The sequence below is a fragment of the Mus caroli genome, unplaced genomic scaffold (genome assembly GCF_978045245.1).
Source record: "Mus caroli unplaced genomic scaffold, Mus_caroli_1 scaffold_9, whole genome shotgun sequence".
In the NCBI taxonomy this organism is placed as follows: Eukaryota; Metazoa; Chordata; class Mammalia; order Rodentia; family Muridae; genus Mus; species Mus caroli.
The window spans coordinates 103,107,655-103,135,274 of NW_028227264.1; the positions used below are offsets into that span (position 1 = coordinate 103,107,655).

Below are 27,620 nucleotides of genomic sequence, written 5' to 3' on the forward strand. Positions count from 1 at the left end.
TTCCTCTTACTAAAGAAATCTGTAAGTTAACTAAAATTTTACAAAACATTTCAAAGCATTTGCTGAGGACAGATCTTCAGAAGAGAGAAGATTTAAATTTATTTTTTAACTAGCTATGTAACCTTTGAATTCTCCCCTCCCCCAAACATCCAATGTCATCTTTTTCAACTCCCTGAATTAAGAAAATTCAATATATTAATTAGTTGAAGAGATTAAGGAAAATATGGTACAACCCCCAGGTACTTAGCCTAAAGCTCAGTATTTCAGTTACTTTCTCAAAGTTTTCTTTATGGACATCAAGAACAAGTCATTATTAGGGACATCAAAATATATTTTATAGCATTTGGCTTGTTACATGTATTTCTAGTAGAGTTTAATTACCAGTCCAATAGTCTTAGGGATGTGAACTTTAAGTGTGTATAGGTCCCAAGAAACATAGTCTCAGAAGCAAACATATCACTTTCCCTGCACAGGTAAATTTAATCTTGTTTTTAGAGGACAGTGCTTTCTATTTTCTGAAATTGCTTACCCTGCAGCATGAAGATTTCAGTCTCAACCTATAGAGCAATGAATGCATATGTCTAAGCAAATATTTGCCTGCCTCTAGTATGTGAGGGAAGAACCACATTATGACCTAAGATCGTCATTAAAAGCTTCTTGTAGATATCTTCGTTTTATTTTTTAATGAAAAAGCAACCGCAGTGATAGAAAAGAGGCACCCTAGGGATTAACTTTGACATTTAATTTTTTTTTTTAAAGTGAATTTGAAGACAGGCTGGTGGAAAAATCTCTCCGTTCTTTGAAAAGGATGAGTAGCAATGTTCTGACCTGAAATCTAGGCTCTTGTGATTCCTTTGAAAGATACTCCTCACTTTGCGAGAACATCTCTAATAGTGGCTTCACTACTAAAGTTAATCTTAATTGGATACAAGCCATTAAAACCCAAGAATATTTTCCTTGGGAAATCTACATAGTGAAGTTTAAATCCCTTACTTACATGACTCCAGTGATAACTGAATTCTACTCTAAATACATGTAACCAGCTACATGTCACAAAAATATATAGTGATGTCCCTAATAATGGCTTGTTCTTGGTGTCCAAAAAGAAAACTTGAGAGAGTCCTTGGAAGGCCTACAAACGATTACGTTTATTGACATGCTAATTATCTAAAAAATGATGAAATGTACCTCGCTGAAGAATGAAACCCATCCTCCTGTAATATGTTCTAGGTTCATTTTGTATTTCCTTGAAAAATTTCAAGTGTCAACGATCATAAATTTTATGTCTTGTCCTGCTTAAGGAAGAGTTCAGTTATTTTTACAGAGGCAAAGCTTTGTGTTCGTCCATGCATATTTTAAGGGTTCTCCACGTGGCTTAGTTGAAAGCATGCTTTAACTGTTGGAAGAGGTAAGTCAGTCTTTAGCTGGTAGAGATCCTTTGAAGGAGAATCTGCTACATAGGCACAGACCTAAAGTGAGGATTAGTTCCCTAATACCACTTTACACAACCTCCCTGGGATCCTTGAGGCTGTCGGGACTCAGCTGAGAAGCAAAGATCCAATGCTTTTCTTTCACAAAATATGTAAATAGATGGTATGGGGGGCTGGAGAAGCAGAAAGCCAAGAATCCTTTACCTCTGGCTAGACTTCTTACAGATTCCAGCAAAGTGGCAGAACAGGACCATTGCAGTTGTTAGCCTTGCCTTTTAGCTGAGTGGGTTAGAAGACAGACGTTAGAATGGCGGAGGTGTTGAGGAGGGGTTGTCCAACTTGTTTTGTTGGCTCTACGTGGGGCTTCCCCAGATCCACCCAATATCCCGCCGCCGGCCTAGCTCTGTGCGCTGGGAGGACGCAGCGGGCAGCCGCAGTGGACTCTGCGTCATGGGTGATGGGGCGGAGAGGCGGCTTTCAGCCTGCAGACCTGGCTCGATCCTTGGCGCCTTGTCCCCGCCCGCAGCCACCCCCTCTCCCCCGCAGCCTGTCGGGGGACGCAGCACTAGCTGGTTGGGCACGTGGGAGCCTCCGTCACACCCTCACTCATACACACACACACACACACACACACATACACTCACACACACACAAGCACATACACACATACACATACACACACACGCACACACACAGGCATGCACATACACACATTCACATAACACGCACGCACACATACATACATACATTCACAGGCGCCCCAGGAACCACACGCTAGCATCCCGTGCAATATCCCTGGCAGACACAGGCGCTCACGAGTTTCTCCGTGCCAGCTTGCAGGACAGCGACTCCCGAAACCAAGCCTGCCCTTGGCAAGCTGTTTCTGTTCTCCAGACAGCTCCTCTGCGGCCTCCCGCACCATCAGCTGGATCCGACCCTTTTTCGACCTAGGAACCTGGAAGCTGTAAGAGGTGCTAGCTCAAGAAGCACCAGAGGTAATTAATGTCTCTTACTGCTCCTGGAGCACCGCCTGGGGTAGGGTGGGGCTCTCCATTCAGCCACCCAGGAGGAGTCGGGCGCCAAGAAAGATGCTTGGATGGAGCTCCAGACTCAGGCTGGATCCTGGTATGGGAGGAGGAACGGCGGTGGGAAACGTGGAAGGGTAACGCTGGTTTCTGGGGGCTATCCTCTGGCTCTGCGTCCTGCACCTGTGCAAACTGGGGTTCTGGTGGTGGGGGTCCGAGGCGGCACTTGTGGGGAGAAGCACGTGGTTCGAAACGTGCCGCCATCCTTCGTAACCTAGGTGGAAACTGCCTAGTGCATCGGTGGAGACCGGCTGGCTTCCAAATCAAGTTGGGGGTTGAAGGGCGGGGTTCAACAGAGCAAGTCCGAGAGGAAAGTTGCTTTCAGGGCAGAGATGCGCTCCCGGGGAAAAATTGGGATACAATATTCCTACGAGTGGGCGGTGAGGCTGGAGGACAGCCAGCCTCCTTCTTGAGGGCTTGTGAATCATTTGCAACAGCAACACAGACTATCAAGGCAGTGTATTCACGTGACCCGGATTTGATTCTCTCCCGCTTGAGACATCCTATGAAATGGACTGTCCGAAAACCGACCTTTAGGTGTACTCTCGGCACTTGGCTGCTGGAGAAAGCGCAGTTTGAGGCTTCTCTGCACCTCCTGGAAAAGAAATGGGTGACAGAGAAGGAGGAGGAATGGATGGTGGCACAGAGATCTTAAGGAGCGAATGGAGAGGGACTAGGCATCCTTCTGCCTTCTACGTAGTTGATCCGCTTGGCTGGTCTGGGTGTGATAGCGCAGAAATAGAATATAGCACACTGAAACGAAAGCGCTGCACTTTTAACTTCTAGTCGAGGAATGAATCAGAATCTTAGAGGTGTACTTGGGGTGCAAAGGGAGACCCACCCGCTTTTAAAGTCTCCAAGGGTGGGCGTTCTTTTCCCTTCAGCCGAGAAATGTCAAAGAATGTGCTCATTAGCATAACTAAGAAACAGTCGCATTCTGGCAGCGATCTTTCCCTTTTCATTCTCCACCCTGCTTGAGAAAGGCTAGAGTAAGACTGGGCGGGGCCTGGAGGCCAGCGTGGTGACGTTGTAGGTGTTTGGGTGCTTATGCAAATAAGACTGCAGCCATTGCCTCTGGTTCACCCTCCTAGTCTCCTCAGACCTTAAAGGTATACCCTTTCCTAGGTCTGAGTTCTTCCATGCAGAGCTGAGAAAAATGAGAGGAATGAAGGCTTTCCTTTGGGTACTGCATTTGGGCCCCTTTTCGTCTTCTCTCTAAAAGATATTTTATGACTGCCAGTGCTCAGTAGCTTTCTGAAAAAGTCAGGACCAGAGCAGTCCCAACAAGCTTCAACCCCCGAGTGCCTCATTTTTTAAATACAGACATAATTACATCTTTTCCAGCTGGTACTACCCTGGAGGTTTTTTTTAGGCACTTTATAAATACTTGAAGGAATGAAGTTTCTTGTTTGTTCATTTACAGTATGTGTATTTCTCTCCCACACACTCAGATGACTTTATATTACCCTACCAAGTTTAAAATTAAACCTACCAACTACTTTTCTCCAAGTGAAACTTGATGTCCGTTCCGTTTGTGTTGCTAGAAGACATACATTAACAAAGTTTGAAAGAAAGTTAGTGTCGCTGTGTTTAATATTAAAGGATATATTATTGCACATTACCTGGTTGTTTTAAGAATCACTGTATAATTCCAATATATACTAACCCACGTTGAGATTTTTAATGGTATTTTAAAGGTCTTCGTATATGTTTCTGGAAGAGGAGTGTTTTGTCATCTAATTAACAATAAATAGGGAGTTTTTAAAGCTAGATGATTTTAGCTCTTTGGAGATACCAAAATAAAGACGGGATGGCTTTCTATAAATTATTGAAACATCTAAAAATAAGTCAAATAGATACAACAACTTGAGCTTTATGGTTATAGCCATACACGTACCCAGTATTAGCACGTGCATGTTAAAAAAGTGTTTCCCTGTCTTCAAAAAATATATAAATAGGAGCTACATGGATGCCTCTCTAAACACTGGCGTTATTATGAAGCCAGTTTAAAAACATCATTTCCTTAGGGTAGCAAAGCTGAAGGAGACTTCCGTGGTTATTAAAACCTCCTGGCTTTCCCTTTCACTTCTTCATCACACAACTTTTAGTGATTATGTTAATTTTTTACCACTAAACATTTCAGGATTGGGTATGATGATATATTAATATGCAGACTTGGCTTTAAGTGATTTCTGAGCAGATGGAACTGTTGAAAAAATCCTTTGGCATAGTCTGATGCATGAAAGTTATGGGTATTTTCACAGCCAGAATTTTTTTGATTTAGTCTTAATTTGTTATTAATATTACTGCTTTGCTGGTATTTAGTAATTCCTGCTAAGCATTTTATGCTGAAATGTGAGTTGTGATCAGTAGCTATCATTTTTTTTGTGTGTGTGAAAATTAGCAACCTTTACAATAGGGTTGCAGGATAGCTTTTAATGAACAGTATTAATTAACATAGGAGAGAGCTACTTTAGCCTTGATGACCAGGTTATCGTATTTTATATCAATGCAGAAATCTGCCCTCTGAGTATGACTGAATGTTATCTCTGAGTAGAATGTTCACCCTGGAAGCTTTCTCATGCATCAGACTGGAAACGATCACAAAGCTGACTCAGAGAGCATAAGAAGATACAATCATACATGTCTGTCTCGAGTTGTTGTGGAAACTGAGAAAGTTTTATAAAGAACTCCTTGGTAATGTTTATCAGAATTATAAAGTTAGCTTTGATCAATCAGTTACCCTTCCAGGGAATTTATTCTATAGGTTGACAAGTGCAAGATATGCAAAATGATTTATTGGAATTTTCTAATGTAAACGATCAGATACAACATATGTCTATAACCACGAGGACTATTGTATAGTTATTAAAATAATTCTACTATGTTAAGAACAAAAGTGTTGATTTTTAACACCAAAAGCAAAGGAAATGCAGATCTAGAATTAAAGAGTTGTGTGAAAAGAAACAGGTTAGAGAAGAAATAATTGGAAAATGAAAGATGTAAGGAGGGACTCCGGGAAGAATAGTATTCAGGAATCAGTCCAAACAATCAACTTAAAGAAATACAAAAGTCACAAATTATTTAGCCTTGTTACTGTTGTTTCCAAATTTGCAAAGAATTTACTCTTTTAATAATTTTTCCTCATATTCAAATTGCACCATTTCCCCTTCCTTTCCCTTCTTCCAAAATCTCCCATACAGATGTCTTTGTTCTCTTTCAAATTCATGGCCTTGTTATTATTTTTAATTGATTGCTGTTATATACATACATACATACATACATACATACTTATCAGCCTGTACAATGTTACGTGTGTATGTTTTGGGGATTCATCATTTGGTATTAGATAACCAATTAGTGAGATCTTCCCTGCATAAGACAGCTTCTTCTGCTCCACCCTCAGCCCAGTCTCAATGACAATATCTATAAGACATTCCTATAGCCCAGGCTTAAAGAACCTTGAGGAAGAAGGAATAGAAAAATCATAAGAGCCAGAGGATTAGGGAGTTGGCTCTGCAACAGCTTCTGCTGGTAATGTCAGAAGCTACATCCACAAAATCACCAACATGATGACCCAAACAGGAGCTAAACAAAAGACAAGCAGACAAAAGTAGAAATTGTAAAGTAATTGGGAGAAAAGTCCACAAGACCTATTTTATTTTTATTTTTTATAAAATTGTATAGGAAGAAATTTTAGTTATCATTTATTACCTATCACCCTCACAGTTTCATTTAGAGTAGATGTGGTTGAATCCTTGAATTTAATCAGGTTTATAGTGACATAAAAACAAACACACAAACAAAAACATTCATGCAGATAAGATTTGAATTTTGAGACACTTATTGTATCATATGCAGTTGTTTTAGAATGACAGAATGTGTTTATGAGTTAAAGCAGCAGCAGCAGCAGCAGCAGCAGCAGCAGCAGAAGCAACAACAACAAAACTTTCTTAACATTGTTTACTTCTCTTAAAAAATTAGACTATAAAATCATTTCAAAATATTGATCTTGCTGTAATCATGTTATAGAACCCTCCCTTCACACAAAAAATCCTGGGCCTTCTTTTCTTGACTAAAGCCACTTCATTCCATTTCAAGAATGTTGGGTAATAGAACCATGCAGTAAACATCGCCTTTCTACACACACATAATTGTCTTCATTCTACTTCATTGTTTATGTGTATCAGTAGGTTGCTCCATGGCTTGGGAGCACTGGAGTTTAAGCATTCCCTCACAGGATGACATCTGGCTTATTTCCAGTCTGGGGCTATTGTGAGCAAAGTTGCTAGGGAGATTCCTGCTCAGGTCTTTATGGATCATACCTTTTAATTTATCTGGAGCAGGTGCTTAAGAACATAATTACTAAGTTATATAGCAATTGCATGCTGAATTTAAAAAGTTTCCTTAAAAGAAGGTGCCCAACTGTTTTCTGGAGTACTGGCCATAGTCTACCTTCTCACCAAGCATAAATGCATGATCCACTTTTGATTTTGAAAGAATTTCGCCTTTCTGACTGGTATGTAGTCGCATTGTGGCTTTGTTTCCCTATTTGAGGTGAACATTGAATTTTAGCTCATGTGTTTGCACTCCACGTAACATTCAGTGGAATGATCCAGTAGGTTTTTCGCCCACTTTGTACTTTGTATTTCTAATGAGTGAGCTGAAGGACCTTTTATTTACCTGAAGTAGTAGACTATTTTTACTGTGTGATCTTCAAACATTTTTGCCAGTGGGGACCAAATTTAGTTCTTTGCTCTTCCTAGGCAAGTGTTTTGCCACTGAGTTAAAAGGTCAGTACCTTTTCTCTTAATCTTCAGCTTATTTACTATCTTTTCTTAATTAGTTAATAATATAATTACATCACTTTTCCCTTCCCTGTCCTTAATCCCTCTTGCCCAACCTTTCCTATATTCTGTCTTCGTTCCCCAGATTGATGTCATCTTTTTGATTACTATTGCTTTATATGAATACATACAAATATAAATACAGTTCACTGAGTTCATTTACTGTGGGCTGTGTGTATATCATTTCCGGACTCACCATTTTGCATTGTATAACCAACGATGGGGAGTATCCCTGGGAGAGGCTAATTTTCCCTCTCTCCAAGCCATTAGTTGCATGTACTTCTTTGATTAAAGGTGAGACCCTCTTGAGATATCCCCTCTCTGCGTCCATGTGTCATTGTTCTGGTATGGTTTAGGCATCTATATTGACTATAATGATCTTGTTTCCCCTTCATTTCTAGGAGATGCAATCTAACAGCACATTTTCCTCATATTCCGACTCATATAACCTTTCTGCCCTCTCTCCTCCAATATGCCCCGAGCTTTAGGTGCAGGGATTGTGTTGTAGGTGTGTCCTTTGGGGTGAGTGTCACACAGGCTATTGTTGCTCTTGATGATTTTATTGTTTATTTTTTTATCATCTTAACAGGTCTTTTTGTGATGGAAAATGATTTATATCTTGAAACATAGCTTTTTTTTTTTTTTTTTTTTTTTTTTTTTGTTCTGGTGTCTTTGCTTTTGATGTCACATCTGAGATCTCTTCTCTTATCTCTAGATCTGAAAGATATTTTCCCCTGGTTATATATTTTATATTCAAGGCTATAAAACATGTTGAGTTAGTTTTTATGTATTATTTTAGGCTTGGTTCATTTAGAGTTGTAGTTTTGACTAAGTATATTGAGTTGTTTCCGGATTAATTTATTAAAATAGCTGTAGTTTTCCCATTGGCATTACCTTCATATTTTATCAAAAGTTCTCTGGGCATATCGTATCCATGCACATATTTTTCAGGATAGACGGTTCTGTTCCATTGATTTAGGATTTTTTTTTTGTATTACCCTCCATTCAAACTTTTTATTTGTAATTGTTTATATTTTTTGTATTGTTTGTATTCTCAGTTCTACTTTATGTTTACATTTCTTTCCACAGTCTTTCTGCTATGTTAATTCCTCTCTTTAACCTATCATATTGCTTCCTGTGTATTCTTTATGTTTGGTTTGTCGAATATACACTTTTGCAGGGTACTTAGAATTTTTCTTTTTTTTTACTTTTCTTTTTTTCAAGCATGACGTGTATGTAGTTTTGCTGGGTATATAAGTCCAAAGCATTACTCCAGGTTTTTCTGACTTTCAAACTTTTCAAAGAAATATCAGCTATTCTGATGTGTTTTCCTTTATATATGGCTTGAACTTTGAAATTTTTTTTTAGTTTTCAATAAATTTTCTTTGTTATGTATACCTAATGTTTTAACTATAACATACCACATCATTTTGTTTCTTTGGTTTTTTGTTTGTTTTTCGAGACAGGGTTTCTCTATATATCCCTGGCTGTCCTGTAAATCACTCTGTAGACCAGGCTGGACTCAAACTCAGAAATCCACCTGCCTCTGCCTCCCAAGTGCTGGGATTAAAGGCATGTGCCACTACTACCTGGCAGCATTTTCTTTTCTAGTGTTGGCTATTTGGTGAATTGTGTGCTTCTTATATTAGTTTGGGTATGTCTTTCCTTAGTTTCTAAATGTCTTCTGTGATCTTCTTCAGGAACAGGTTTATGCCATTGACTAGGAATTCTTCTCCCTCATCTATGCTGGTAAGAGTCCCCCTCCCACCCCTCCATGGTATCTCACATTTCTTGGCTTCTTGATCACCTGTTTCCAGAAGACAATGTTTTCTTGCAGCCATCCATTGCCTCTGATTCATACTTTTCTCAACCCTCTTTGTACTGGCTGCTTTTGTGTGGCAACTTGACACAAGCTGGAGTTATCACAGAGAAGGGAGCTTCAGTTGAGGAAATGCCTCCATGAGATCCAGCTGTGGGGCATTTTCTCAATCAGTGATCAAGGGCGGAGGGCCCATTGTGGGTGGTGCCATCCGTGGGCTGGTAGTCTTGAGTTCTATAAGAAAGCAAGCTGAGCAAGTCAGGTGTAGCAAACCACTAAGTAACATCCCTCCATGACCTCAGCATCAGCTCCGGCTTCCTGACCTGCTTGAATTCCAGTCCTGACTTCCTTTGGTGAGGAATAGCAGTATAGAAGTGTAAGCTGAATAAACCCTTTCCTCCCCAACTTGCTTCTTGGTCATGATGTTTGTGCACAAATACAAACTCTGACTAAGACATTCCTCTATAAAGATCCATGAGTCTTGGGGGGCACCATACAGTGTATGTTCTTCTCTCTCTCTCTCTCTCTCTCTCTTTCTCTCTCTGTCTCTGTCTCTCCTATAAATAGAAGCTTCTCACATGAGGGCTGTATAAATGATGAGTCACTAGGAGTCAGTTTAATATCATGCCCTGTTAGCAGTGTAATACAAGTAGGTTCCCCTCTGGGGCCAATGTGCTATCTATCCATAGATTTTTGGCTTGATAATGGTGTTGGATATGGGTTTCTTCTTCAGAAGTGAAACGTAAATCCAACCAGAAAGCAGTTGTTTGCTGTCATGAGATTCATGCCCCTATTGCACCCCTGGACATTTCTTGGCAGGGTTGTTGTTACTATAGCCAGTAGGGTTCACAGGTGGGCATAACTAAGGATTATGTTCTTCTTTAGTAGTGTAAATAGTACTTATTATAGCAACATGGTAGCTGACCAGTAGGGATAAAGCTTTAAGGTGTATACCAAACCAATTTTGCCATGTTCTAGTATTTGTTCCTTTCTACAGTAGGATTTAATTGGCAAGTTCTGGATGGTAATCAAGAGCAACAATAATAGCTTGTAGTGTTGGAGGATGGTCTATGGATACTCACTGGTTAACAACTGCAAGGAAATGATCAATTACGAGAGCCATATTTTTCTATTGTTTATTTACATTAAAAATGTTGTTCCCCTTCCTGGGCTCTCCTCAGCAAGCCCTTCATTCCATTCCCCCATCACCTCTTCCTCTTGGAGGGTGCTCCACTCTTGTCTCACCACTCTAGCATCCCCCTTCTCTGGGGCAACAAGCCTTCAGAGGATGAAGTGTTCCCTTCCCATTGATGCCAGTTAAAGCAATCCTCTGATACAGATGTATCTGGAGCCATGGACCCACTCATATATACACTTTGGTTGGTAGTTTAATCCCTGGGAGCTCTAAGGGGTCTGATTATTTGATAGTGTTGTTATTCCTATGGAGTTGCAATCTTCTTCAGCTCCTTAAGTTCTTCCCCTAACTCTTCCATTGGGGTCTCCAGAACTCAGTCTGATGGTTGGCTGTGAGTATCTGCATCTGTCTTAGTCAGGTGGTGGCAGAGCCTCCCAGAGGACAGCCATACCAGGCTCCTTTCTGCAAACAGTTCTTGGCATCAGCAATAGTGTTGGGGTTAGGTGTCTGCGGATGGGATGGATCCCAACACAGGGCTGTTTTGTTTGTTTGTTTTTTTATTTTGGCCCTGTGTTTCCTTTCGACAGAACAGTTCAGGATTAAACAGTTTGAGATGGGTGGGTGGCCCCTTCCCTAAACTGGGGGCCATGTCTTTCTACTGGGGATGGTCTCTTCAGATTCTATCTCTTCTGTGTTGGGTGTTTTGGCTAATGACATCACCACTGGGTCCTGGAAGTCTCTTGCATCCCTGGCATCTGGGACTTTCTAGTGGTTTTCCCCAGTTCCTTCCTACACCCCCACCCCTACTGGTACATATTTCTATTCATTCTCCTGGCCCTCTTGATTTCTCTCCTGTTCCTTTTTATATCTGATCCTGCCCCTCCTTTTTCCCTAACCCTTCCCTATCCACCAAGGTCGTTCCCTCCCTCTACCCCCTGATGATTGTTTTGCTTCCCCTTTTAAGTGGGATTGAAGCACCAATGCTTTGGCCTTCCTTCTTGTTAAGCTTCGTATGGTCTGTGAGTTGTATCATGGGTATTCTGAGCTTTTGGGCTAATATCCACTTGTCAGCAAATACATACCATGCATGTCCTTTGAGGTCTGGGTTACCTCACTCAGGATGATATTTTCTAGTTCCATCCATTTGCCTGGAAAATTCGTGAAGTTGTGGTTTTTAATAGCTGAGTTGCATTCCATTGTGTAAATGTACCACATTTTCTGTTTGACAGCTTCTGGTGTTTAGTACTTCACTGTGACTCTGTGTTGAGTAACCCCATTCTAAATATTTTTATTTATATATGTGAAGCTTTTATTGTAGTAGGTCTCCATATTTCCTTTTTGAAGGGTCTTTCATGTTATTTATCCCTTTCCTGCCCCCTCCTATATCCTGTTCTTCATTTTCCATTCAGTTTAATATTTCCTCCTCCACGATTCTCTTCTAACCTTTATACAATTGTTCAAACCCAACTCTAGTGTAAGCCCCGCCCAATGGCCTCTTAGTGATGTGCTGACTTCTACGTTTAGCATCATTTTCCTGATATTTATTCAAATTGTTTTAGGCAGAAATAGCACTTACCCTTGTAATTCTGAGTACTATTTTATGGTGTGAACTTAGTTGTTTAAGTATTCACTCACTAGGCATACATGTGCGATTTCTGCTTTGGGTGAATGATTGCTATTAACATTTTACCTAAGACTTGTAAGTTTTTATTTCTCTAGTATATACAACTGAATGCAGACAGTGATCACGCTAAGAAGTGTAGTGTTAGGTTTAGAAATAATCGCATAGTTTTGTTCATATCAAATGTATCATTTTATGTTGTTACCCATAATACATAATATGGTCATTTCTTTACAATCTCACCTGTATTTGGTGTTAATGACTTTTAATATTGAGTTATTCTGATAGAGTATGTCAGAGTCTATAATTAATAAATTAATATAGATTATGATTTTTGGATTGTCATTTGTAAAATATATTTACTCTTAACTTTTTTGTTATTTTCAGCTATTAATATTTAACAGGCAGAATAATTATTTTAAGACATATTTTATTGTTATGACTCCCTTTTCATTTCTGATATTATTAATTTGGATACTGTCCCTGTGCCCTCTGGTTAATCTGGCTAAGGGTTCACCTATTTTGTTGATTTTCTCAAAGAACCAGCTCCTGGTTTTGTTGATTCTTCGTATAGTTCTTTTTGTTTCTATTTGGTTGATTTCAGCCCTGGGCTTGATTATTTCCTGCTGTCTACTCCTCTTGGGTGTATTTGTTTTTGTGTGTGTGTGTGTGTGTGCGTGTTCTAGAGCTTCTAGGTGTACTGGTAAGCTGCTAGTGTAAGCTATCTCCAGTTTCTTGGAGATACTTAGAGCTATGAGTTTTTCTCTAACCACAGCTTTCATTGTGTCTCATAGATTTTGGTATGATATGTCTCTTTTTTGTTTTTTTTGTTTTGTTTTTTTGTTTGGTTTGGTTTGGTTTTCAAGACAGGGTTTCTCTGTATAGCCCTGGCTGTCCTGAAACTCACTTTGTAAACCAGGCTGGCCTTGAATTCAGAAATCTGCCTGCCTCTGCCTCCCAAGTGCTGGGATTAAAGGCATGCGCCACCACCGCCCGGTGGTATGGTATGTCTTGATTTTTACTAAATTCTAGCAAGCCTTTAATTTCTTTCTTTATTTCTTCCTTGACCAAGTTATCATTGAGTAGAGTGTTGTTCAGCTTCCATGTGTATGGTCAATTTTGGAGAAGGTAGTGTGAAGTGCTGAGAAGGTATATTCTTTTGCTTTAGGATAAAATGTTCTATAAATACTTGTTAGATCCGTTTGGTTCATAACTTCTGTTCGTTTCACTGTGTCTCTCTTTAGTTTCTGTTTCCATAATCTGTCCATTGCTGAGAGTGAGGTGTTGAAGTCTCCCACTACTATTGTGTGGGATTTGTTGTGTGCTTTGAGCTTTACTAAAGTTTCTTTTATGAATGTGGTGCCCTTGCATTTGGAGCATAGATATTCAGAATTGAGAGTTCATCTTGGTAGGTTTTTTTTCTATGAAGTGTCCTACCTTATCTTTTTTGACAATATTTGATTGACAGTTGATTTTATTCGATATTAGAATGGCTACTCCAGTTTATTTCTTGGGACCATTTGCTTGGAAAATTATTTTCTAACCTTTTACTCTGAGGTAGTTTCTGCTTTTGTCACTGAGGTATGTTTCTGGTATGCAGCAAAATACTGAGTCCTGTTTACATATCCAGTCTCTTAGTCTATGTCTTTTTATTGGAAAATTGAGTCCATTGATGTTAAGAGATATTAAGGAAAAGTGATTACTATTTCCTGTTATTTTTGTTGTTGGAGGTAGAATTATGTTTGTGTGGCTATCTTCTTTTGGGTTTGTTGAAAGATAACTTTCTTGCTTCTTTTCTAGGGTGTAGTTTCCTTCCTTATGTTGGTGTTTTCCATCAATTATCCTTTGTAGGGCTGGATTTGTGGAAAGATATTGTGTAAATTTGGTATTGTCATGGAATATCTTGTTTTCTCCATCTATGGCAATTGAGAGTTTTGCTAGATATAGTAGCCTGGGTTGCGATTTGTGTTCTTAGGGTCTGTCCAACATCTGCCCAGGATCATCTAGCTTTCATGGTCTCTGGTGAAAAGTCTGGTGTATTTCTGATAGGTCTGCTTTTATATGTTACTTGACCTTTGTCCCTTACTGCTTTTAATATTCTTTCTTTGTTTAGTGCATTTGGTGTTTTGATTATGTAATGGGAGGAATTTCTTTTCTGGCCCAGTCTATTTGGAATTCTGTAGGCTTCTTGAATGTTCATGGGCATCTCTTTCTTTAGGTTAGGGAAGTTTTCTTCTATAATTTTGTTGAAGATATTTACTGGCTCTTTAAAATGGGTATCTTAGCTTTCTTCTATACCTATACCTACCTATACCTATTATCTCATTGTGTCCTGGATTTCCTGAATGTTTTGGGTTAGAAGCTTTTTGTTTTTCCCTTTTTTTTTTTTTTTTTGGACTGTTGTGTTAATATTTCTATGGTATCTTCTGTACCTGAGATTATCTCTTCTATTTCTTGTATTCTGTTGGTGATGCTTGTATCTATGATTCCTGATCTCTTTCCTAGGTTTTCTAACTCCAGGGTTTTCTCTCGCTGTGATTTCTTTATTGTTTCTGTTTCCATTTTTAGATCTTGCTTGGTTTTGTTCATTTCCTTCACCTGTTTGATTGTGTTTTCCTGTAATTCTTTAAGCGATTTTTGTGTTTCCTCTTTAGAGACTTCTAGCTGTTTACCTGTGTTCTGTATTTCTTTAAGGGAGATATTTATGTCCTTAATGTCCTCTATCGTCACCATGAGAAGTGATTTTAGATCTGAGTCTTGCTTTACCGGTGTGATGGTTTGTATCCAGAACTTGCTATGGTAGGAGAATTGGGTTCTGATGATGCCAAGTAACCTTGGTTTCTATTGTCTATGTTCTTATGCTTGCCTCCCACCATCTGATTATCTCTAGTACTACCTGCCCTTGCTATATGACTGGAACCTCTCCTTCCTGTGATCCTGGTGGTGTCAGAACTCCTCAGAGTTCAGCTGTTTCTGTGATCCTGTGATTCTGTGATACTGAGATCTTGGGTGTGTCAGAGTTCTTGTAATTCAAACTGCCTCTGGGACCTTGAGATCCTGGTATGACCAAGCTCATACTGTGATCCTGGGTCTGTTAGAATATCTGGGAGTAGAGCTTCTTCCAGGTATTGTGGGACTGGCTATAGGGTTCATGCCCAATGTCTGCTCAGGGCACCAACCCAGACTGGAAGAACCCCTGGTAGGGTGGAGTTCCTGAGTGCCTGGGTCCTGCTGGTCCCAGTTACTTCAGGTGTTGGGGCAGATGTTGTGTCCTCTTTACCTCTGATCCTATGATCCTGGGTGTCTCCTCTCAACTTTTAATATGCCACTTGATTATCTTTTCACTTAATGCAACAGTTATAAATATAGTGCAGTATAATTTACAAAAGAAATTTTTAGGTTGAATTCTATATAGATAAAATATTTTATTATTTGTCAACATCATTATTTCAGTATCATAAAATTTTCATTTGTTTCCTTTTGCAATCATTTTGAAATATTAGAGCAAACAGCAAAGTCTGCCATTTTTATCCTAAGCACTATAATAAGGCTTAACAGTTTTCTTTTATTCTGGTAGTTTATACTTTACATACTATGTGTTAAAAGTAGAAAATATACATAATTTAATCTAGGATGAATTTCAAATCCAATAATCAGATTACTATCTATGTAAAGAAAAATTTAGCCAGAAAAAAATTTAATGTTAATTTTAAAATCTCCTAATTAGATTCATGGGTGTTTTAGTGCATTTTGAGCATAAAGCTTTTGCCAATGCCAAAGCTTAGCCAGTTCTAGCTGGCCTGTCGGAATCATCTCTTGTGTTGGATTTATCAGTTTATAAATCAGTGCACCTTATCAAATTGTAATTAGTTCAGTGCAGTGAAGCCTGTAGGAGCTATCCTTGATATATCTATAAGATAAACATGTCTCTCTGTCTGCAATGTCTCTGCATATTTTCATTACACATAGTAATTAAAACATATTTTTCGAGTTTGAGGAGAGCCTGGTCTGAAAAATGAGCTATAAGACATGCAGAACTGCACAGGAAAAAAGGAAAGTAAAGGAAAGAAAGAAAGGAAGGAAGGAAGGAAGGAAGGAAGGAAGGAAGGAAGGAAGAAAGAAAGAAAGAAAGAAAGAAAGAAAGAAAGAAAGAAAGAAAGAAGAAAGAAAAAATATATTAGAGAAGTTGTAATAGTTTAGAGCTGAAAACTCTTGAAATATGGGGCAAAAATGATGAAAGTTTTGATGTAAGTCTTCAATGAAAATTCAAGTGTAACTCACTGGCAATGGGCAGACATCTTGTTATTGGTATTGTTCCTGTATCTGTCAGGGACAGAGTAGCTAGCAGTCCTTTGTTTATCATAGCTTTATAACTGGCGTGGTGGTTAAAGCTGTTTTATGCCTAGGATGCTGTTTTGATGATGTATGGTACCCACACTTTTCTGTGGGAAAAAGGATGCAACTTAGAATGTATTTGCAAATTGCCTGGGCAACACAATAGAGCTGGCTCTTGAGGCATGGGTCCCAGTGAGCCATCCCAGAGGGTATGAGAGCAGGAGAGCAGACCATGTCTTTATCATTGATGACTGCATTGGCTAGCCTAGCAGTGCTAAGGGAAAGCTGGCATGCTAACTACCTTAGCAGGCCCAAATCAAGGGCTCTGGGTTGTCTCACTTCAAAATCTATACTATCTGCAGATGACTGGGATGTGTGAAAGGGCCAATCATACTCATCCAAAGCTGCAGGACCTCCATGATACAGGGCAACCACAGGATAACTAGGAGAAGACCTAGTGAGGATCCAATATTGATAGTGTCAGAAAAGCCAGGGACCACTAACCAGACCAATGGCTCACTGCAATGAACCTTTGCTAGGGACAATGTGTGGACAGAGGGATATACTGTGAGACACACTGTGACACACTACTTCTTACACGCTGAGATGTCTTTCTGTGCCTTGGATGTGTGTGTGTGTTGTGTTGTATTTTGGGGTCAATGTTGCAAGAGAGAAGGGTGAATACGAGAAGACTAGGAGATGAACAGAACTGGGAGTACATGATGTGAATCAGTAAAGTTTTTTAAAAAAATATTTGTGTGGCCTGTGAAGTAGGAGGAGGAGGGGGAGGAGGAAGAAAAACATAGAGAAGATCTAATATCAAATTCATGAAAAAGATGAAAGAAAAGGATAGTTGCTTTTTAAAAAGCGTATGGGATATCAACAGTTACTTTATACCAGTAAAGTTGGTGAAATGGACAAAATTCTTGCAAAAGATGGCTTTCTAAAACCAAGGTAACAGAGAAGTAATTTAAGTAGCTGTGTATCAGCGAGATGAATCGAATTTCTAAATTAATATATATTTTCTGAAAAGAAATTCAGTTGCAGATGGCTTTATTGTTGAATGCTGCCAAACACATAAAAAGAAACAAAACTGATTCTACACATTTTCTTTCAGAAAATAAGTGAAAATCATGACAAAAAAACTTTTTATAAAAGCATTAAAACTATAAAAGTTTATAGATATAAACAAAATATAAGACAAGCATTACAGACTTACAGTCTTAAAAATATCTGTAGTAAAACATTCACTTGTGTGTGTTTGTGTGATTATGATCACAGTTTGCTCTGAGGAGAAGCTTCTTAGATAGATGTGGCACCCACATTTATCTGTGAGTGTAAGGATGTAATTTAGAATGGAATAAGGAATTACTCTGTTCTAGCAACGTGGACATACTAGACTCTCCTCTACAGTTGATGGCCTTACTAGCCCCAGAAAGCTGGCTAGTACCCAGCATGATTTCCCTTCTGTTGAGAAGCCTTAAGTCCAACTAGACTGCATTCAGGTATGTGAACGTGTAAGTATCACACTTTCATCTTTGCTTGTTGCACTTTCTAGGTACCACAGCTGGGTAGGACTGTCAGCCACCTCCCTTTAAGTCAGGAAAGCATAGTGTTTCTGATACTGTGGGAACTCGAGCCCCAGGAAAAAGGGTTTCAAGTGATGTACAGCTCAAGTCATCTGCGACCTGTTTCCTATGTGTGTGTTATCTTCAGCAATGGAGGCCCACACTCAATCTCTAAGAGGAAACCAATGGTAACATAGATGTCTATATTGGTTTGAGAATGACTTGATCAATCCTGATTAACCATTTGATAGGAGGTTTCTTGTGCCTGGAAACAATGTACAGCTAAGCAGTTTTTGGAGAGCTCAGTCGCAAGTGATAGATCTAGATCCTGGTTCCTGTATCTGTGGTTCAGAGGACATCACAGAAAAGGGGGCAAAGATATTATAAGAGCCAGAATACTGAGCAGTCTCGTCTGAAACATTCTTTCCTAGAAATAGCTACATAAACAGGACTGGAACAAGGAAGATATCCATGGGCATGCTTACATAGAAGTGAGTAGATTTTGTGGGCTTCCACCTGTAGACAAGGAACTACAGGTTCCTACGAGGAGAATCCAGTCTCTCCCAGGAGTGAACCCCCTTAATGGTTATCAAACACAGAGGTCAGCCTTGGAGCCATAGACACAACAAAGAAAAATGAATTCAGAAGGCTATATTTATATTTGCATGAGCTCATGCACAACCCCCCCCCCCCCCAACAAACTCACAATTATCAATCAGACAGAAAGAAGCTATTCTATTAACCTGAGAGGGGACAGGCATGGGAGAGGTTGGAGGAAAGAAATGGAGACATAAAATTGTTGCAGTTCACTTTCAATTAACATATATTAAAAAAATACTAGAGCCAAGTCTTAAAAACAATTTTCACAGGCTTGCTCTAGTGTTATCTTAAATACAAAAAATACTTGCTTTAAAAATGGGAAGTAACTTGCATATGTTTATCAAGGTATTTTATAAAATACTGTCTGGAAAAAATTGATGAGTAGACTTGTACATGTAATGATAGGTCAAGTTGATGAACTGGAAAATCCAAACTTTCTGTTGTCATTGTTACCAAACGAATTTATGTAATTGATGTGATACTGTTTAAAATAGCAGTAAATTTGGTTTTAGTTAAGTGGTTATGTTTAAAATTTTTATTTTTAAGTTCACTCTCTCTGTTTCACTTGTCTCTCTATTTCTTTCTCTCTGTTTCTCTATATGTATGTATGTATGTATGTGTGTGTGTGTGTGTGTGTGTGTGTGTGCACGCACATCACTGGTTACATGGGTAGGTGAGAGGACAACTAGCAAGAGTTGGTTGTCTTCTTTTCCCACGTGGGTCTTTGATAACAAACTCAGCTAATCAGCTAATGAGGCTTAGTTGAGAGTACATGCACTAGCTGGCCACTCTCACAGGTTCTTCTTTTTTGGTAGACCTTGACAAGCTAATTTCAACACATATGAGGAAAGACAGAGTCCCAAACAATGTAAGACATTCTGTAACACAAAGAAAATATAACGTAGTTGTGTTATAAATATTTATTGGTTTAAAAAATTTTAGGTCAAAATTTAAGTGTTTTAAAGGAATTTTATACTGGCAAATTGTATGTGAGGAAAATTAACTCAATTCAAAAATGTAGTGATGGGAAAATTTGAATATAAATTTAAATCGTGAAGCTCTCAACATGTTTTACAAGTGGGTATTATATATAAATTAAGAGAAAGATAAAATAATTTGATCTTTAAAAGTGCTGTGTCATTTAGAGTTCTTATTTGCAGATTGTGGAAAGTGATGCTGGCAAAGAAGCAAATGAACAACAACAAAAAGATACAGGCACAATATTAGCCTCGTAGACACAACAGGGTGCTTGGCAATGAGGTGGAAAGGGCAAAGAATGAGAGAACCTCTGCGAGTCAGATAACAGCAGCCATGGCTACAGAAGCACTTATGTTCTGCCCATGATACTTTTGGTGGACCTTAGGGAGCCAGCCACTTTTTGATAATGTTGTGTCTCCTTATTCACATCATAAATGAGGACGATAATCAAACAGGACAAACATGGAGCATCCTTTTCAAGGACAGTCATGGTAGTTTTTTTCTTCAGTTGTCACACTTCAATTGTCACTTTCTTAATTAAATGTTGTTTCCTGTGCTTTAAGGTCGTATTAAGGAAGTCCTTGCTTGTTACTTGAACGCCATTCCCAGTTTTCTTCTAGAAGCTTCAGTGCTTTAGATTTTAAATAAAGGTATTTTATCACTGAGATTGATTTTACAGATTTTGATACATGTGTGTGTGTGTGTGTATGTGTGTGTGTGTGTGTGTGTGTGTAACTCCTTCTGAAGGCAGATATCTAATCTTTTTAGCACTATGTGTTGAATAGGCTTTTTTGTAGTTTCATCAAAAATAATATGGCCATAGCTATGTGTATGTATTCCTGGATCCTGTATTCTACTCCATAGGTCTAGATATCTATCTTAATCAAATCAATGTGAATTTCTATGTGAACCTGTGAAATGACCATCATTTTCAAATATGGCTCAGAGACTGGGTATGTTTACTGGTATGTTTTCTTGATTTAATCTTTTATAGGATAGAGTTGGTAGTCTGTGTTTACAATAGACAATGGGAGCCAACATTTTGAAAAGGCTACATCTAGCACAAATACAGTGATTTGAATGCTAGTTTGTCTCTTGACTAGTTGAAGTAGAGATCCACCATATTGGAGGTCATTGTGCAGTAATATGGAAAGTCATAACTGGTGCAACAACTGTCTATGAATATCTAGTTCACGTTAGTGGACCAATGAATCACACACAGTTAAAGCTCTTGCTGTGTTTGAAATCAGTAGGTTTTGAAGTGACCCAGTATGAGGAAATAGAACATAGTATTTAGGAAAAAAAAAAAAAACAGCTGAAAAATGGAGCTTTTATTCTGGGCGTGCAACAAGTTAATTATAGGCTAATACACTTATTTTTGTTTGTGAGACTAGCCTTTAGTGGCTGAGACATCTCTCCAGCCCAGGCTAATTGAACATAGTCATACTCATAAAAATGGACATTTATTACACCTTCTTATCATGGTGGTATTTTCACAAGAACAAGAAGAGGAGATTCAATTTCTGAAGGCCTTTTTTTTAAAAAAGAAATTAAAAAAAATATTTTATTTATTTCCATTCCAGCTGTTGTTCTGCCACCTCCTGGTCCCCTTTCCCACAGTTCCTCATCTCATTCCTTCTTCACCTTGCCTCTGAGAGGGTGTTCCCCCACCAACCAGGCCTCCCCTGTCCCTGAGGCCTCAGATTGCTCCAGGATTAGGTGCATATTTTCCAACTGAGGACAAACCACACAGTTCTATATATGTTCAAGGGGATTTGGGGAAGGTGAGACTCATACCATCCTGCGTATGCTGCCTGGTTGCTGGTTCAGTCTCTGGGATCTCCCTTGGGTCTGGGTGAGTTGAGACTGTTGGTCTTTCTATGGGGCCTTCCTCCTCTTCAACTTCTTTAATCCTTCTCTTAATTCAACCATAGGAGCCCCCGACTTCAGTCCAATACTTGGGTTAAGTATCTGCATCTATCTCAGTCTTCTGCTGGTAGGGCCTCTCAGAGGACAGCCATGCTAGGCTCTTCTCCATTTTTGTCCCTGCAGTTCTTTTAGACAGGATCAATTCTGGGTCAGAAATTTTGACTGTGGATTAGTAACTCCATCCCTCTACTTGAGGCCATGTCTATGTACTGGAGGTAGACTCTGAGTTCTTCTCCCCAGTGTTGGGCAATTCAGCTGAGGTCATTCCCACTGAGGCCTGAGAGTCTCTCACCTCCTGGGTCTCTGGTACTTTCTGAGGGTCTCCTCCACCCTGCATATTTCCATTCATTTTACTGGCCCTCTAGGCTTCTAACATGTCCTGTCCCCCTAATACCTTATCCTGTACCCTTTTCCCCTTCTTCCTTCTCTCTTTCATCTAGATACTTCCCTCCATCTCCCATGATTATTTCCTTCCCCCTGAAGGCCTATTTTTGTAAACTATTTTTAAGTGTTTGACACTAAATATGTCTCTTTGCATGTGCAAATTAGTCCTTATAAGACTCCTTTATAATAAAAAGAAAGCTCATTTGAGGCCACAAAGAGATGAAGAAGTTGAGGACAGTATTTTCTTTCAAATTACGAGTGCCCTGTGTAAACAGTACTGCCTCTTGCATGAAGAAACAACAGCATTTTTACACGTTTATTTCTACCTTATTCTTCTCATTTTACTTCTCAATTTTGATACCTTATTTTAAATTTTAGCCTGTACCTAATTTCTGCAAATTATAAATCTTATTTCCTATTAACGTCCCAGCTTCTTTATGACTTTTATTATGGGGGCCTTGCTTTCTCTTTTATTTGGCCAGATCTCATGATCCTGTAGACCAGTTTCCTCATCTGCTGTGACACAGGAATCCTCCCTTTTCTGACAGGAAGGAATATTTGGCAATAGCATTAACATTGATGACAAAGCAATTTGTGTCTGCCTAAATGTGATCTCTTTGTTACTTGGCTCCTGCCCCTCTCATTTGTACTTCTATTCTATATTTCTCTTTGTGCTTCTGCATCTTCCTCAAGATCTAACCAATTATCTCTTGTGTCTATAAAATACTATTTCATTTATCATAATGACTTATCTATGAAGAGAAGGGAGGCTTTCTACATTGGCATACATTTTTAATAAAGTAAACATTATTGTACAATAAAATATAACTGATATTGGCTGGGGACATTTACTTCTGAGACTAAAGTTCATGTTTTAGATAGAGGTTGGAAAACATTTTTTTTTTTTTGAAAAAGGATCTTTGCAAAATTTAGGTTTTGTAAGCCATAATAGCAAGTCTTCTGTTAGCAACTAAGTGTTAGACAATACTTACAGTTGGATCAGGGACGTTGGATGAAATGGATATTACAGTTGTGCTGAAATGGAATAAAGGCATAGAAACATAAGGGACAGTCTATAAAAAGAAGCAGGAGTTATGACGTTCATGACAGATCACCTAATCTCACCACACTGTTTGACAGGACTCTATACGCAACATTTCCTATCCCTTGTACATGAAAAATCAGAAGAAAGGTGCATCTAGCATATCTGTATGTAGACAGTGCTGGCCTCTTTAAGGGTGACAATACACGAACAATTTTCTTCAAAGCTGAACAGGCAAGGTTCATACTTTGGTTATTTACTGCTTCAAAAAATGTAAATGATAAAATAACTTTAAATAGATTAGAAAAGAACTATCCCACACCAGTCTAGAGTAATAATGAACAAGAATTGCGTTTTAGTTCATTGTCTGTACCGAATCAGTAAAATCATATCTAAATATTCTGTTGTTTATTTACTTAAAATACAATTTCCTCTTTATTTGATAGGAAATCCCTTAAAAGTAGGCACTGCATGTTTCTTTATTATAATTATAGGATAACTTCACAGTTAATAACGAGCACATTAATGTACATATTGTAAGTAATAATTTATTGGAGGAGATGACTGAAGACAAATTTACAAGGTGGGCTTGAAGTACATACATATATATATTTATATATACATATATATACATGTATATATATATATATAATTTGTAATAAGAAAACAAAAGACATATAAGAAAAGATCTTCTTGAATTAAAGTATATTTTTCAAAGAATTATTTAACTAAAATAAAATGTGTGTGAAACTCATACACCTACTAATTAATACATTTTTGAAACTATTAAACTATGAATGACCAAGATCTATTGTGTTTTTTAGTCTTAGAATGAGATTTTATCAGAAAATGATCAAGAAAAGATGTTGAAGTATTGTTTATATTTCTTGTTATTAATATCACATTTCAATTTTTTTATTTCATAGGTATATACAGAGTATTGGGATCAGATCCAGGATCCATAATTGTTTCTCACCTTGAATCAAGGATTTATATGATATTCTTCTCAGATTTACTTTGTGTTAAATAACATTTAAAATATATATTTGCCTCAAGGGTGTCTTTAAGAAGATTAATTTCCAATGCCTAAGAATAGCAAAGTGGTAAAGAGAGATTTGGATGATGATGTCATTGAATCTGTCAAAGACCTCCTGTCCAATGAAGACTCCGTGGAAGAGGTTTCTAAGAAGAGCGAACTAATCGTCGATGTTCAGGAAGAGAAAGATACAGATGCTGAAGATGGATCTGAAGCTGATGATGAAAGGCCAGCCTGGAACAGTAAGCTGCAATACATTCTGGCCCAAGTTGGATTTTCTGTAGGTCTGGGGAATGTGTGGCGGTTCCCATACCTCTGCCAAAAGAATGGTGGTGGTAAGTTGCATTCCTCTGCTTTAACAATGAATTGTTACACCCGTAAAGGGAAATCCTTTATTTCAGGTAGATCCTATTGTTACTGTATTCTCATTAGTTCTGAAATTGTGAATTCCATTACAAAGCTAGGGAGACACATTTTGCAGGAAGTCAGCCCAGTTCTGGGTTCAGATGAAGTTTCCATAGGAACAGATTGGCCTCCTACAAATAGTCAGGGATTGCTTAAGGTAACACATTCCCAAACTTTGTCCCTGGATACTGTAAACATTGCTGAAGTACCGACAGAATTTTAAGAAAACATGTTATGTTCTTTATGCATGTCAGAATTTTGGGATCGATGAGAATCTAAAGCCATCAACACTGATAGAGCATGGATGTTCTCTCTGTGACTTATAGCCTCTGAATTTTAAGTTGTCTCATTCTTTACCAAAAGCAGAACTAATATGTAATTTAGAATGATTGTGGACTTTAAATTTTTTTTTTCCCCAACCACTCGAAGCTACATCCTTTATTTTTTATTCTTTAGGATAGAAATGAGCATTTAAATAGTAATCATAATAGTAATAATAATAAAATTAGATGAAAAACAAACAAATTAGGTTAGGACAAAATGAATTGGAAAAAAGCTCAAGAAACACAGAGATATACATAATTCACACATACAAAGTCCTATAAAAACACAAAATCAGAAATCATAATATATACAAAGGAAATGTAAGGTTTTTGTTTTTTTTAAGTCATGACAAAGCATTATAAGATAAAAAACCCAAAAAAAAAAAAGGTTATTGAGTTTGCTTGTGTTAGCCATCTACTGCCGGGCATGTTGGTGTAGGACTTTAAATTTTAATTGCGGCTAGCACTTTTAGATCTCATGAGAAGGGGGTTTAACCAGATAATTACCATAGGGCCAGTCATTCTTTGTCCTTAGAGATTTTTCATATTGATTTTAGCTCTGTAAACCAGCTTTAACAGATACTTTATTTTTTTAAGAGAGCACACTTAATTTTAAACAAAAACTAGTTCCATCATTATCCATGCCTTTATTATGCAAATGTGGGCAGACAATTATCAACATTTTTGAAAGAAAAATGCTGTTCAAAAAAATCCACTGGGGGAAAAAAGTCAACACAAAGGCAGAAATCCTAAGAGCTTTGTAGTACAACGCACACTGCACCCCCCAAAAGAAACCAAAAACCAAAAACCCAAACCAACCAACCAACCAACCAACCAAAATCCCCGAAGAAACGCTAGATGTGGTTCATCGAGTAAAATGCTTTTCTACCACACATAAAATCATAGATTCAATTCCCAGCTCAAGGGGTGGGGAAAGGGAAATGAAGAGAGACAAATTGTTTTAAAATTTTATAATATATGCATATGAAATTTGTGTGCATTAAGTAATATATGGGTAAAAGTATATATTCTGGTCTATGAAGATGGCTCAGTAGAAAAAAAGATACATAGTGTGGAAGTTTGAGGACCTGAGTGTTGATTCCCAGTATCCACATGAAGGCCACGTCTGTGACATGCATCTGTAGCTCTAATGTTCATGGCAGGCAGTCCTGTGAATTCCTGGTGCTTGCCAGCTAGCCAGTCAAATCAAAACAGTAAGTGCCAGACTCAGTGAAGGACTTGATTTCAGAAAAGACAAAAACAAAAACAAAAACCCTGCACGTGATAGAGAAAGATGCTTGAAATAGACCTCATGGACATGACTACACATGAACAAACCCAAACCCGCATATCACATAAGGTACACATTTTATCATCAAATCTTAGAAGGATGATTTTGATATTTTATTGGGTTTGTGAAAGTGTGATTGGCTGAAAACATATATAGTCTTATTTGACTATAATTATAATCTGCACACATCATGTTAAATGAATAGAAGTATTCATGTACAATTTTTTTCTTAGTTGTTAAGATAAAGTGCTAAGTTATTGTGGTGATTAAAGATGGTAGGATGATTCTATAAGGAACAAAGTAAGAGGTTTGGGAAAGCAAACTGTTTAACAGATCCACCTGTTTGAAAGCTAAGAATTTATTTTTTTCATGAAGTGTGACACATACCATTCATTGCTTCGAAAACAGTAATTCCCCAGGAAACTGATAATATTACATGGGAATCATTTGCTAAGACTGGCAGAAATGAATTCTGATTTTGCGACATTTCACTTTCTACATCTTACTGGACATTCTGCTAAGAATGAAGGCAGCTTCAGTTTACAGTCAGGTTTCATTCCTTTTAGCGTGGCATCCACCTTGATGGAGAGCTATTACAGAGTTGACATATACTTATCAGTTATTAGCAAGACAAATCCCTCTATTCTCTTGATAAAAATAAGAGTCAAGACATTTTATCTTCTATTGATTTCTTGCCTTGGCATGAGAATGGAGAACAATATTGCATGTCTCGTGAGACATAGGCTGGATTGGAAAGGGATAAAGAGTGTGTGACACTGTTTTCTAGAAAGTTGATGAGTTTCTTTAAAAAGCACAAAACAACCAAAAACCCTTATTCATAAATCATTTGAAGCATTTTCTGAATAAGAGGAGAAAGTAAAGAGGTCTAATATGTACATATTGATTTATGTAGATGTTACATTTAATGCATAGGTCTAAGTTTAATAAGTCTTAGGATACCGAGGATTCCTCTTATTTTGCAGTCACTCTGACAGATATACCTGGCTCTTTCCCATGTTTCAAGCCATGTGAACTTTCTCTATCTTGCTCATTTCTTCACACTCAGTTCCTATACATGCAAAATGGGATTAGCAATTGCAACACATCATATTTTGCATGCGCTTGTATGTGCATGAGTGTGTGCATGCTTCTGTGTGTGTGTGTGTGTGCTGTGCATGCCACAAGGCACGTGTGCCTGTACATGTTCCTGTGCACCTAGGGAAAGAAGAGTACATTCAGTGTCCTACTTTGTGTCTGTCCACCTAGTGTCTTTTGTGACAAGGGTGTATTAGTCAATGAATCCAGGGGTAGGCTGCTCACCTAGAAATCTGAATATATGAAGAAGTCCAGTGTGTAGGTCATTTTACACTAATTTGTAATGTTCTCATATACAAGTTGTACGTACATACCTTTTTCTCACCAATTAAATATAAGAATGACGTTATCAAGCTATTGAATTGATTTGCAAATCATTAGTTTTTACATGTAATTTTTATTAAAAACCAGCTATTTCCTTAACTGTGGGTGTTTTGCTACAAATAGAACAGTAAGTGCTTTCAATGAGAGACACAATGTATGTTAGTTTTACCTCCTAAACACTCTTGTACATGCTTTCTCTGAATTTTGGAAACAAAAAGAGTATGATTCCTGAAGTGAACATTTTATGTGTGGTATATATGGAAACAAATCCTATTGCATTTGTTAGAAATTATTTGTTTTAATTTTTCTATCTTTCAGACTAGGTATTTGCTCTTCTTTGGTATTATTTTATTTATAATACAAAAAAATTCAA

At 38.1% G+C, this 27,620-nt stretch overlaps 1 protein-coding gene across 2 annotated transcripts in view; it reads left to right on the forward strand.

Annotated features, from left to right (window-relative positions):
• Positions 1-1,544: 1,544 nt before the first annotated feature.
• Positions 1,545-27,620, forward strand: part of Slc6a15 (solute carrier family 6 member 15) — a 52,204-nt gene continuing 26,128 nt past the window's right edge. Inside the window, exons 1-2 of one of the 2 annotated variants that reach the window (XM_029482159.2) lie at positions 1,545-2,425; positions 23,700-24,144. In XM_029482159.2, the coding sequence (XP_029338019.1) occupies positions 23,856-24,144 (289 nt within the window). In that variant the 5' untranslated portion in view covers positions 1,545-2,425; positions 23,700-23,855. The remainder of the gene's footprint in view (positions 2,426-23,699; positions 24,145-27,620) is intronic. The other variant, XM_021174754.2, reaches the window with a different exon arrangement.